The sequence below is a fragment of the Cucurbita pepo genome, chromosome 3 (genome assembly GCF_057944985.1).
Source record: "Cucurbita pepo subsp. pepo isolate OVF chromosome 3, ASM5794498v1, whole genome shotgun sequence".
Taxonomy (NCBI): Eukaryota; Viridiplantae; Streptophyta; class Magnoliopsida; order Cucurbitales; family Cucurbitaceae; genus Cucurbita; species Cucurbita pepo.
The window spans coordinates 2,066,506-2,079,500 of NC_141800.1; the positions used below are offsets into that span (position 1 = coordinate 2,066,506).

A 12,995-nucleotide genomic window follows, 5' to 3' on the forward strand; every position below is an offset into this window, starting at 1 on the left:
ACAATTTCTCAATCTCTCTCATAATCAAATAGTTATGAGGGATCCTTAGGCAATACCAGTATGTTAATTAGGATTATACAATATTCTCCCTGTTTCTATAATGTTATGAATATTATATCAACTTCAAACTAAGGGATGGTTGCATACATGGCAACCAAACCCAAAACAATCTCGTCTAGAACAGTCGATTTATTCATCCTTAAAGTCTAACGATTTCTCATTTTCTTATATTTTTGTAATTTATATCATACCTATCATGTTTAGATGTTGCTTTCTAACAATTTGTTTAACAGATGGACACAGAAAAGAAATTCATGCTAACTAAGAGTATTAAAAAAGGGGGGGGGGGGGGGGGGAACTTTTGTTCAAAGGAGGAGAATAATCTCTGAAAAAAAAAAAAAGAAACAAAACAAACAAACGAAAAAGGAGAAAAGTCAAGAGGTATATAAGGAAAGATATTATAATATATATTAGTGATAGGAGATATTCATAACAGTATCATTGTGTTAAATATTGATGTCAATCATTGATAGACTGGGATTGAAACCTATTATCGATTAACTGATATCAATATCATTGAGTTATATAATGACTTTTTTTTTTTTTTTCTTTTTGCATCAATTTGAAATCATGGAAGCGTGTTCTACTATTGTTACTAGTGGAATGATAAATTTCTATCTATTGCTTCTTCTTCTGCACTCAATGATATCAGTCTATTAGTGATTTTCGTCAACATTTAACATAATGATACTGACATGAGCCTATCAATAATAGATCGATATCAAAGAGGAATATCAGTGTATCAATGATAGATTTTGATATTTAACTAATGGTATTGACATCATTCTATCAATAGTTGCTTTCAATATTAGTCTATGAATGATAGACCATTATCAAAAAGGAATATGCTACCAAATGAACTAATTGGATAACTCAAGTTCATGAGCAGAGTAGAACAGTCATATAGATTCATTGAATACAAAATCAGAAAATGATCCAGATATTGAATTAATCAGAGAATTAACAATGTAAATGATTTGTTCTATATACAGCGAGTTTTCTCTTTTCAACTTGCAGTGTGATTTGTGAGTCTTCTTGCAGGGATATAAAGGATTAAGCTAGTGCATTGACAATAGGGAAGAAACTAGGATGAGATGAAAGGGGAATCCTTAGGATTGATAACTGGAATTTCAATAGGAGTTGTGATAGATGATTTTCCGGCAATTTTGGCTCTCTTTTTCTTTAGGAAGATTATTGAACTTGAGAGAATTAGATCTGGGAGGAAATAGATTGAAGGACTTGGACGAGGAATGTTTTATCCCACTTGAAAATCTGGTGGTGTTAGACATCAAAAAACATGCTCAAAGTTTTTCTCACAGAAGAAACATCACAAAATCACAGAGAAACATCAATTTAAAATTTGGAATTTAATGGAATACAAAAATAACACAGATTACAAACCTTTGAGATAACTCAAATCTTCGTTTCCTCCTGAGATTGAACCCAAAATCAACGTTCAGCCACAATTTTTGTCATCTCCGTTCCAAATGTTCGTTTCCGAACGTAGATACTGCAACGATCCCGAACTAATCTTCCTCTGATTGCTGGAACAACAAATGTGCTTGGATATTTTGCCCTAATTGAAGTCCAGGTGAAGTCGAAGAGAATGAAAACGAAGCACGAAGCCAAGGAATTCTATCGGGGATGAAAAAGATCGAAAACGAAGAGGATTATAGCCTAAGGGAGAGTCGTAACGAAGAAGGAAGAATAACGCGCGCGCAAATAAAGTTTTTCAGAAATGGAAATTAAAATAATTAAACAATTATTTTTAATTATTTTAAAAAAATTATACATATTGCTTTAATAATTAATTTTTTTAAAATTTTAAATATTAAAAATATGTATCAATATGAGATGGATTATAGCCTATTTTTAGGTTGGTCGGGTTGACCCAACAAAAAAAAAAAAAATTAAATTAACTCAAATTTTTAATTTTTAAGACGGTTTTAATTTTTTTATTTTAGTAGATATATTATCCAATAATTACTATAAGCAGATGAATATTCACCAAAATAAAATTATTAACTAAAATTAGTTTTATTATTAGGTGTTTGCTAATATTGATTTTTTCAATATAAAATTACTCATAAATTTTTAAAATTTAATATATAACATTTACAAATTAAAAAAAAATAAATATATATATATATATATATATATATATATATATAAATCCTCTGTTTTCACCATCTTATCTTTCATTTCCCTCGCCTTTCTTTTACTCGCATCGTTCGCCATCGTTACTCCTTTCTCGAAGCTTCTTTCACAGAGCCTCGCACTACAGACGCTGCCACTTGCCTTCGTTCTTGCTTCTGCCCAATCAATTCTTCATCCTCTGATCACGGTAATAGTTTCATCTACTTGTTCTAATCTTTGTTCTTCTTCTTTTTTTTTTTTTTTTTTCCTGTTTTGCCAATATTCTGGGTTGCAGACGGAAGTTGTGATAAGATGATTGAATTGAATGCGCTTGAAAACCGTATCGTTGTTCTGGATTTCATTGTCTATTGGAGATTGAATTTTTGGTACTTGGATGTGCCGCCATTTTCTGTTGATGATCTAGCTTTGCAAATGGGATATATACATTTGACTTTTATGTTCTTTGTCTCATTTAGTGATTTAGTTAATTTCTCTAGATATGGATAACTTTCAGATGGATTTGAGAGATAATAGTGAAAGATGTGTTCTGACAGTGGACGCAGATGCGGGAGAGGAAGGGATAGAGGGAGGATCATTCGAGAGTCCGGCGGGAACAGAATTAATTGAAGGTGATGGAGATATCATCCTTGAGCCTTATGAGGGCATGGAATTTGAGTCCGAAGATGCTGCCAAGATTTTCTATGATAAGTATGCCCGTCAAGTGGGATTTGTTATGCGTGTTATGTCTTGTCGTCGTTCTGAAAAAGATGGGAGGATACTTGCCCGAAGACTTGGATGCAACAAAGAAGGTTATTGTGTCAGCATCCGAGGTAAATTTGGGGCAGTTCGGAAGCCACGGCCAAGCACACGAGAAGGCTGTAAGGCAATGATTCATGTCAAATATGATAAGTCCGGGAAATGGGTGATCACTAAATTTGTAAAGGAACATAATCATCCTCTTGTGGTCTCTCCTCGTGAAGCTCGGCAGACCATGGTGCGTGTTTCTTCTCTTCCTCTACTTTTATCTTCTATCCAACATCATATATTACAATAAGACTGTCATTTGCTAGTATGCTTTCTAGTGAGGCCTAAGAATTAATAAGCTAGAATCTGCGAAGATGTTATGGAATTGGCAATAATTGGAACATGTTTTTTGGAAACATATTTTGGCTCGTTGAAACCCGGGTTTCTTTAAACAAAGCGAGCTATTTGATGGATCGTTCAGTGAATCAATTTTGTTCTTTAGGGACATGGAATTGAAAAGATCTTTTCCTCATATATTGTGCCTTGGAAAACTACCTTTCTGATTGAATGTGGATGTGGATAAGTGGAGGACCGAGTGCATTTTTTGGTTGTGCATCCGTGCAGTTATGACTCTGCTCAGTGTTTTGTTGGGTTTGTTTTATATATGCTCATGGTATCTTGCACCATCTAGAATTATTTTGTTTTTGATAATGAAAGTATTGTTTCTTATCTAGAAAAGATAGAAATTTGTGTATGTAGTTGAGTGTGTTATATTTTAACGGTTGGTTGTATTAGAGAGAAACTGCAAAAGAAGCAGCGAAATTTCGTGAGAGATAGGAAGACTAGTGGTTCCAGCACTTGATCAATTTTTTAGCATGAAGGATTCTAGATCATTTATAATGTTTATATTAGTTGCAGTATGATCAATGGTTTATTAAAAAAGGAAAAACAAAGATGAATTTATATGAATTTTATTCAAAAAATAAAATGTCACCTGGCACGTTGAAGCTGCAATTTTCTCATTTTCCATATTATCTATTCATTATGTTACACTAAGTTTCAATTTTAGCGACTCTAACTGTAACGCCTCAAGCCCGCCACTAGCAGATATTGTTCTCTTTAGGTTTTTCCTTTTAGACTTTCCCTCAAGGTTTTTAAAATGCGTCTGCTAGGGAGATTTTTCCATGCCCTTATAAGGAATGCTTCGTTCTCCTTCCCAACCGATCTGGGATCTTACAATCCACCTCCCTTCAGGGTCCAGCGTCCTCGCTGGCACTCGTGAAGGTCCAGCGTCCTCACTGGCACTCGTTCTCTTTTCTAATCGATGTAGGGTGTAATCATGATTTCAGTCAGTTGTGTTAGGAAGAAACCTGCCCTTTTAACTGACTAAAATGATATATCATTTACTTAGTTCAGCCAGCTATTGAGAACAGAAAGTCCACTTGGGCTAGGCTCTTGGGTTTCGCAAAGCAAACGTTATATAGGTAATACTTGCTAACTTGTATGGATGAATTAAGGGGGAAAAAATCCTGAAAGGAAGCAGAACTCATGCAAGCTAATTGCTTAGAAGTAATCAATTTACTCAATATGGCTATGGCCCTTGGCTTCATAGCAACACGATGTCTCCAAACAATTTATGTGACATGCCTGGCTAATTTTTGTTATGAAATTCTTTAGGATGACGTGCCTTTCTTGCTTCTATATCATGGAACAGATTACAATGGCGGAATCTCCTTGACCCTGCCATCCCTCCTCAGCCACCTTGTTCGCCATTTTCGAACTTCCTACATCTCATCTCTGTATCCTCTTTTGTTCCAGCAATTTGGGGTACACTAACCAGATAGCTATAAACCCAGAACATGGTAACCAGATGACAAATCAATAGAACTATCACTCAGAGGTTACCGGTGACAAAACCCCATTAGTAAAAACTTTTCTTGTATACTAAATCGAGCTTCCCAGGCATGTCCGTCCCTTCTCAACTATCCCCCACTTTCTATCACTAGGAAAAGTAAAAAATTTTGAGTACATGCTAGAGCTTCCCGGGCATGCCACTCCTTTTCAACCAATAACTCATTCCTTCCAACACCTTGCCCATTATGTTTTCTAGCCTTCTCATTGTATAGGTGAATTGAATTGATCTTTTGTATATCCTAACATGTTTTGATGCTTTCAGTTATGATGCCTAACGTGATATGGTCTCACCTGATCCAATTATCCATTGAAGCAATTGAAATGTTTGGAATTTTCGCTCTAACTAAACGGTTGGAACCATTTGGAACACCGACCTAGCATACCTAGTTACTCATGAATAGTATACTATACTAGTTTATCCCTAGTTCGGGAAACCAGTAAACTTACTAGAGATTGGGAGCTTTTTAGCAAAAGATTAAAAGATTAAAAGAAAAACCCTCAACTTGAATTGAGAAGATACTAGAATTATTTGCCTGTTGATAGCTAAAACTTTTTTGTGGGTGGTTGACATGTATTTATATTTGTTGTATCGTGATTAAACACCATTGATTTTGTACTTCCCTTATAGGATGAAAAGGATAAACAAATACAGGAACTCACTATAGAGCTGCGGAATAAGAAACGGTTATGCTCCACATACCAAGAACAGCTTGCTGCATTTATGAAAATTGTTGAAGAGCATACCGACCAATTATCCAGAAAAGTTCAAAATGTAGTTACCAACCTTAAAGAGTTTGAGTCCATTGAGCAAGAACTATTGCATCCTAGATAGCCTAGCCACTGAGTGAGTATCAGATTGCGACCCGGCTCTTCTCTTTCACTTTGAGTTTGTTTTTTCAACTGCATCAAAAGTATTTCTTATGCCATGTTCAACTAGATTCTTATGCAGTGCGGTCGGTGGCCATCGAGATTTCGAGGTTGGTAGTGCACGAAGAAATACGACAACCCAAAAAGGAATTCTTTGCAATATAACCCGCCCCACTCTAAACTTGGAGCGAGCTACAGAAATGAACATTGCAATATTTCCTCTGTTGTGTATCATAACAGCACTGGCATGAAGTAGAAGCACTTGCAGATATCTGAGCGGAGAGACTATTTTTGAATGAAGAGTTAGATTTTATTCACCTCTATAAATGGATTTTATTGATCAACCAACGCAATTTTTCAGAAAATTTGCTGAAATATCCTTTGCTTGTCTATACTTCTGCATCTGATACTACCACTGAACCATCCAAATCCCATCCTGGATGCCCACCATTTGCTATGGTGAGAAAAATCAAGAATAAAATTGTTCCATTTTGCTTATTTTATTAGGATTTCCTCGTGGTGCCAAATGGTACTTACGATTTAATATTATACGAGCTTCTTTAGCAACTTATCATGGTAGGATTGGACGATTATGTTGTGAGAATAGTCGAGTTACATGCAAGCTGGTTCGGACACTCATCAATATTGAAATCATTGTATTGTTTGTGACTTTCATGCATAGAGAGATGTTGTATTGTTTATTGAAGGAAGTGTTTGTTCACTTCGGGACGAAAAAATGGATCCAATTATATATCATAGTATTAAGAAAATTGAAATAAAATTAGGCTTAATATACAGACTTGCATAACACAGTGAATAAGATATCAATTACTGTTCAGAAGTCGATGTTTAATTAATTTATTTATGTTTATAGTGTAAAACTATTTTAAAACTCTCTAACATAAAAAAACATTTTCTACTATAAAAGATTTGCTTGTAAAGAGGAAAAAAAAAAAAAAATCAATTGTTCTTCATGTCCCTATTTCGTCTGTTGTGAAAAAAAGGGAGAAAAAAAAAAGTTGTTCATTTTCTTTATACCAATAATTAATCGACCGTCGTTGCTCTTGTCTGTGATCTTTCAACCTGTGAGGCAACAACGGCGGCGCGAAGGCATTTAGAATGGCTCTCTCGCCGGACTCTCAACGGAGGTAGTTCGTAAGGCATTTTAAAATCGAAACCACCGTCTCTTGCATGGATTCCATCCAATTTTCTACCAATCAAACGCCTGTCGGGGCCTAGCAAGCCTTTAGGGTTCGTAGGAGTTTCGATCCTATCAGACGGTGATCGCGAGCTCGGTCTGATCGATACTGGTGGTGGAGGAAAGAAACTGAAGTTTGTTCTCATCTCGATAAGTGCCTCCAAGTAATAACTCTTCTTCCTCGTGGTTTTATGAGCTCCTTCCGCGTTTGACACGAGTATGTTCATGTTCTACAAATCCTGAAGTATGTTACTGTATTCTGATGCAAATGCATTTTTATTGTGTGGCTGTAATCGAGAACTATACCGAGTTCCTACCTGGCTTTTCAATTTACTCTCTATTTTTCTTTGTTACTAGCAGGAGATTAAGATGACTCAACCATCAGTGATACTTGCAACTGCTAGCTATGATCACACTATTAGGTTTTGGGAGGCCAAAAGCGGTCGCTGTTACCGAACTATACAATACCCCGATTCTGTTAGTTCATAGATTCTTTTACTGGTTTTTCTCTGTGTTTCTTGGCTATTCTGCATTATGTTTTTCTTTTCTTATGTTAGAAATTTTGGAAGAAACTTTAGTCGGGTTACAAATTTATAAGTAGGAAAGTTATCTCATTCTACGAACATTATGACATACTTAACTACGGTCTTTTTATGTTACTTGAGCCTTTTGAAAAATTGGGTCAAATTCATGTTGAATTCAATGATTTTTGGGGGTGGTAATAGGGGTGTGGTTACGGGAAACGTAGTAGCATTTGAAAGACTTTAGAGTTCAGAAAATTGTTTTGATGTATGCATGATTTTCCTCTGCTTCAAATTATCCACGCCCAAGCCTCTACCAACAAGGAGCCATATATGTAAGGAACAGAAATGAGGGAAGAGGACTCATGCCATATCCTTTCGTTTATAAAGTTCTTCTTATATTAATAGTGTATGAGTTTTCTTTAAATATAAGTCATAGCTCACATTGCTTATCTTTAGTTGAGAAAAGATATGAAAGGGCCAAGATGAACTTAACTTTGAGATCCGTATATGTAAGATATAATGGAAAGGAAGAAATACTTTAGTAGTGGGGCTTAATACTTTGGTTGAGCAGGGTGGTGGTTCTGCCTCTGGTCTTTTCTTAACTAGTTAGAAGTTAGCCTTACCCACTGTTTTTTCTCGCAACAGTTAATTGTGGATATTTTCTTCGATCATTTGCCTAATTACCGTAAATAATGTGCGCAGCAAGTTAATAGACTGGAGATTACCCCAGACAAAAGATATTTGGCTGCTGCTGGTAATCCTCACATCCGATTGTTTGATATCAATTCAAATAGCCCTCAACCGGTATGTAACCTGCTCATTTCCTTTTATTATTGAACTTTTTTTTTCCTGAATCTCTAGATGGAAGCTGAGTGAAAATAAATCTTCCTTTCATTTTCTAACGAGTTTGTTCTTTCTATTTTTACCCTCAAATGGCAGATAATGAGTTATGATTCACATACTAATAATGTAATGTCAGTGGGGTTTCAATGTGATGGGAACTGGATGTATTCAGGTTCCGAGGACGGCACAGTAAAAATATGGGACTTGAGGTGAGAAAAGCTTTCAAATTAATGTGTCGTTATTTGATTGTGTATACATGTTTGATGTTGATAGATTTGCATTCAAGGTATCTGGACTGATTTTGAGAAATGCAGGGCTCCTGGTTGTCAGAGGGAATATGAAAGTCGTGCAGCAGTTAACACTGTTGTTCTACATCCTAATCAGGTAATTTATCACATCTCTACCCCTTTTAGCAGTTTGATGTCATTTTACTTCAAATCCTATTAGTCCTACTTATGTAATGGAAGTTTGTTTCTCATCACAATAATAATAATTATACTGCATAAGACAATGCACAAGAGCCGCTCCTGAATACAATTTATTTATTTAACTTTTTGGGCATGAGAAGGAATATTAATTATACAATTTTCATTGAACCAATTCTGTCTTGCTTTTCTCTGAGATTCATACTAAGAAAAATTACTAATGTTGTTGTGTTGCTTTTACATTGCTAACCAAATTTCTGTCATTTCCAGACTGAACTGATATCTGGAGATCAAAATGGGAATATCCGTGTATGGGATTTGACTGCAAATTCATGCAGTTGTGAACTGGTATGGCGTTGTGGACTTCATTTTGTGTTTGCCGATGATTTTGAACTGGAAGAAAATAAGGGAGTTTTTTAGCATGATACCTTTAATACTTATGGAGCGTTTTTTTTTTTTTTTTTTTTTTCTGGTAAGAATATTTATGGGGAATAACTACAATGTTTCTTCGTAATAATGAGAAAAACAAAGAAATTCAGGCATCAGAATCCTTCAGATCTTTTGGAAGTTCTTTCTGCAGATAAGGAAAACCATCATCTAAAGGATTAGAGGGGAAAAACAACTTATGAAGGAATCAGTTGGGGCGCTTAGAGAAGTTCTGGGTCAATTCTTCATTCTTCTTTGGAGTCCAATCTCGAGTGATTGGGAAAATAAAAAGAAAATGAAGTGAAAAGGATTAGTTTTAGTTAAGATAGTTAAACTATTGTAGGAAATTTTTTAGGTTGTCTGAAGCTTTTGAGATACAAGAGGTTCAAAAATCAAAGATTCGTAAGAGTAGTTCTATGGTAATACTTCTTCTAGGTGTTAGTCTTCAAGTGGTAGATCTGGGTTTTAAGGATGCTAATGTGACGTGTTTCAAGGCGACTTGGTTCTCCTAAGAATTGTATCTAATAGGCCCATGAAATTTTTGAAATGTCAAATAGGTTAGAACCTCTCATAAAGTGAGAGTCCAAGGTCCTATTAAACATAAATTTAAAAGTTTTAAAACCTATTAGGAAAAATTCAAGGATTTATTAAATACATATATGAAAGTTCAGGAATCCATTAGATTCAAACCAAAAGGTTCAAGGACCTTAACTTACAATTTAATCTGTTTGTGATCTCTTAAATGGGAGTTCTTACTTACTGCAAAAGCAGAACAAAATTACCTAATAATCTATTTGTAATCTCCTAAATGGGATTCTTACTTACTGCAAAAAAAGAACAAAAGTTAATGATATGGATTATCATGTATACATCCCCATAGTCTAGTTTGATTCCAGGTGCCAGAAGTGGATACAGCTGTAAGATCTTTGACGGTTATGTGGGATGGAAGCTTGGTAGTTGCAGCAAATAATCATGGCACATGTTATGTTTGGCGCTTATTACGTGGCACCCAGGTTATTCCTAAATGCAAAATGCTAATTGTTGTTCTGCTGTACAATTGAAATAATGTAACACCTTTTCTCTTTCAGACGATGACAAACTTCGAGCCACTTCATAAACTTCAAGCACACAAGGGATACATTCTCAAGTGTCTCCTTTCACCTGAATTCTGTGAACCCCACCGGTATTCCTCAAAACTCTAATACATTCTCTTTTCTTTTATTTCGTACTCGACTATAGATGTTTGATAATTGATCATTGCGGCTGGTTTACTTCTGCAAATTATAACATTCTCATGGCATCACATCTTTTAGATACCTTGCCACTGCATCTTCTGACAGCACTGTCAAAATCTGGAACGTGGACGGTTTCACGTTAGAAAAGACACTTATAGGTATCTACCTCTCATTTATATAGTGTTATTTTTGTTAAAGATATGGCTATTTCTATTCAATTATTATTATACTGGGTCTCAATGGAAGTTATTGAGAAGCAAGTTTAGTGCTTAATTTTGCAATCCCATGTGCTTTTCAGGACACCAACGCTGGGTGTGGGACTGCGTCTTCTCAGTAGATGGTGCATATCTTATAACAGGTGACTGGGTTATGGACTAATCTGAGGGCCTCAGTAGGCTTTATTCTCTTTCTAAATAGCTTTGAAATAGCTTTGAAAGCATTGATAAAGCATAATGGTTTGGCGCAGTAGGTAAAGGGAGTAGGCATTATATCTATAGATATCTGGATCCAAAATAATGTAGCTAGTTTCTTAGATATGAATTATCCTACAAACTTTTTAAACCAGGTTAGTTGGCCAGTGATGTATGCAAAAAAAAGAAAAGGTGTGGATATTCATATTTTGAAAGGAAATTGACTCTAACTACAAGAATCGCAATTAGAACGTTATTCGTTTTAGTCAATTATTTCTATTTTGGCGTTCGCCATAAACATTAAAGTATCCATTAAGCCTTTCCTGTATGTTTTGAAAGTAACATGGGATGCTTGTGAATGCAGCCTCTTCCGATACTACTGCAAGACTCTGGTCCATGTCAACTGGCAAAGAGATGAAGGTTTATCAAGGTCATCATAAAGCAACTATTTGTTGTGCCCTACACGATGGAGCTGAACCCTCCTCTAGTTGAAACTGGATTGTTCATAGTGAGCGGTGTGCTGCCACTTCTTTCCCCATCATTTATAACTCAAGATATTGGGTTGAGGCTTCCGGAAAGTAATGCATATTTATGAACCAAGCAATACATTCTTAGGCATTAGTGGCTAAATAAGTTGTTGATTCTCTCCAACTGTGTTCTGATCTTGAATCAACCTGCCTGATCATCTCTTTGTGCTTCCAAGTGAGTGACATTCCAGTGTTATTTATTTCAATTTAGGGGCAGAGCTTCAGTTAAACATGGTTCAAACACTTGGAATCAAAACCCTGGTAGTTTGTATACTGTTGGGAGATTAACAAGATGGTATCAGATGTGCCAAAAGAATGAAACTTGAATAATGGATGCAGTGAATCAGGTGAATATGTGTGCCATTTTCGGGGACACGGGAAAGTAGAATTCAGTTGATTTCTCCGATGGACACTCGACTATCTAGCAATTAAAGAAGTCTTATATACTTGTGAAAGATAGGCATTAACAAATTCTCAGACAAAAATGTTAATGGTGAGTCTAAATTGATTTACTCGGGACTCGTTACTTCCCATTGGGCGAGAGGTGCACCTATTTCGCATCTGATCCCCAATTCTTGTTCACCACCGATAATCGTGTGGGGTGAATTGTGACCTCGTACGATTATGTCGGATGAGCAAGAGCCGCTTGACTGTTCAAGATAGCATTGAGCCTGCTGAATGAGAAGTCCTTGCCATTTTGAGTCTTAGTGGTTGGATGGATCAAGTACGGCCTCTAAAAACATGTGAATTTCGCCTTGATCTGAGAGGATGATCAACCACATTGAGACTGAGACACGAATCAAAAGTACTATCAAAAGTACTATATGAATTCATGGTCCTGGTATGATCATCCATATTATATACAAAAAGAAATATTTTGAAATGCTGCTTGAACAATGAACTTTGAACTTGTCTCAGAAAGTCACTCGACTGAACGGAGATATCGAATCAGCTATGCCTCCTAGTCGATTCATTGGTCGTTACCCACCATAATGAGTCATATAATCAGCAACGAGAGTTAGATGTGATATCCCATATGAATTGAAAATATTTCGAATTTTTCTTATTATGGATTCCCTAGCAACTTCCACTCTATACGGTTATAGCATGGCATGAATGTCATTGGTATCGCTTTGTAATCTTAATTTATTCAACACAAATAAAAACTATTAAACATTGTAATGCTTTAAATAAATTTCGAGTCTTAGGCAAATGAAATATTTATCCCGAAGACCTTTCATTTTCAAAATAGTTAAAAATAATTATAAGTTTTTTAATTTTAAAATGTCTCTAAATTCCGAGCAATGAAATCTTAATATAATAAAAATAATATTAAAATTACGTTATTAATATATATTTAAATCATATATCATATAAAATACAAGTAAATTTATATATATATATATATATATATATATAGTTGAAAACGGACTAAAAACAAAACTGAACTTTTCCGTTTTAGTTATTAATATTATGTTTAGAAGTGGTTTTACTTATTAAATATATTTAAACGAATTATTGCTATTTATTAAATTTGTTTGAAAAAAATAAATTCAACGTGTAAAAATTAGTTTAAAAAATTAGTTTAAAGTTTATTAAAAGCAAGAGTGAAGTAAAAAATTAGGATAAAATTAAATTAAAATTAAGACAAGAGGTATTATTTTAACAAACACACTTTTAATTGGC

At 35.0% G+C, this 12,995-nt stretch overlaps 2 protein-coding genes and 1 long non-coding RNA gene across 7 annotated transcripts; 2 read left to right on the forward strand and 1 right to left on the reverse strand.

The window, feature by feature from the left end:
- Positions 1 to 977: 977 nt before the first annotated feature.
- LOC147793051 (uncharacterized) lies at positions 978 to 1,760 on the reverse strand. The gene is made up of 2 exons (XR_015420455.1): positions 1,462 to 1,760; positions 978 to 1,332 (listed from the first exon to the last, which is right to left on the reverse strand). It is a non-coding gene; the product is annotated as an uncharacterized LOC147793051 (long non-coding RNA).
- Positions 1,761 to 2,259: 499 nt separating this feature from the next.
- Positions 2,260 to 6,219, forward strand: LOC111789697 (protein FAR-RED ELONGATED HYPOCOTYL 3). 3 transcript variants are annotated; one of them, XM_023670354.2, is made up of 4 exons: positions 2,260 to 2,404; positions 2,694 to 3,190; positions 5,483 to 5,698; positions 5,792 to 6,219. In XM_023670354.2, exons 2-3 carry the CDS (start codon positions 2,696 to 2,698, stop codon positions 5,684 to 5,686), a joined length of 699 nt encoding a protein of 232 aa, XP_023526122.2. In that variant the 5' UTR covers positions 2,260 to 2,404; positions 2,694 to 2,695; the 3' UTR covers positions 5,687 to 5,698; positions 5,792 to 6,219. The 3 variants fall into 3 exon arrangements, with proteins under 3 accessions (XP_023526122.2, XP_086978557.1, XP_023526121.1); XM_087122431.1 differs by having other exon boundaries at positions 5,804 to 6,219; XM_023670353.2 differs by having other exon boundaries at positions 2,711 to 3,190.
- Positions 6,220 to 6,742: 523 nt separating this feature from the next.
- On the forward strand, positions 6,743 to 11,580 carry LOC111791301 (target of rapamycin complex subunit LST8-1). Of its 3 annotated transcripts, none has more exons than XM_023672589.2 (11): positions 6,743 to 7,136; positions 7,280 to 7,396; positions 8,146 to 8,247; positions 8,383 to 8,495; positions 8,601 to 8,670; positions 8,982 to 9,059; positions 10,034 to 10,150; positions 10,226 to 10,320; positions 10,451 to 10,530; positions 10,671 to 10,730; positions 11,147 to 11,580. In XM_023672589.2, exons 2-11 carry the CDS (start codon positions 7,289 to 7,291, stop codon positions 11,272 to 11,274), a joined length of 951 nt encoding a protein of 316 aa, XP_023528357.1. In that variant the 5' UTR covers positions 6,743 to 7,136; positions 7,280 to 7,288; the 3' UTR covers positions 11,275 to 11,580. The 3 variants fall into 3 exon arrangements, with proteins under 3 accessions (XP_023528357.1, XP_023528358.1, XP_086978556.1); XM_023672590.2 differs by having other exon boundaries at positions 6,743 to 7,083; XM_087122430.1 differs by having other exon boundaries at positions 6,744 to 7,163.
- Positions 11,581 to 12,995: the final 1,415 nt, after the last annotated feature.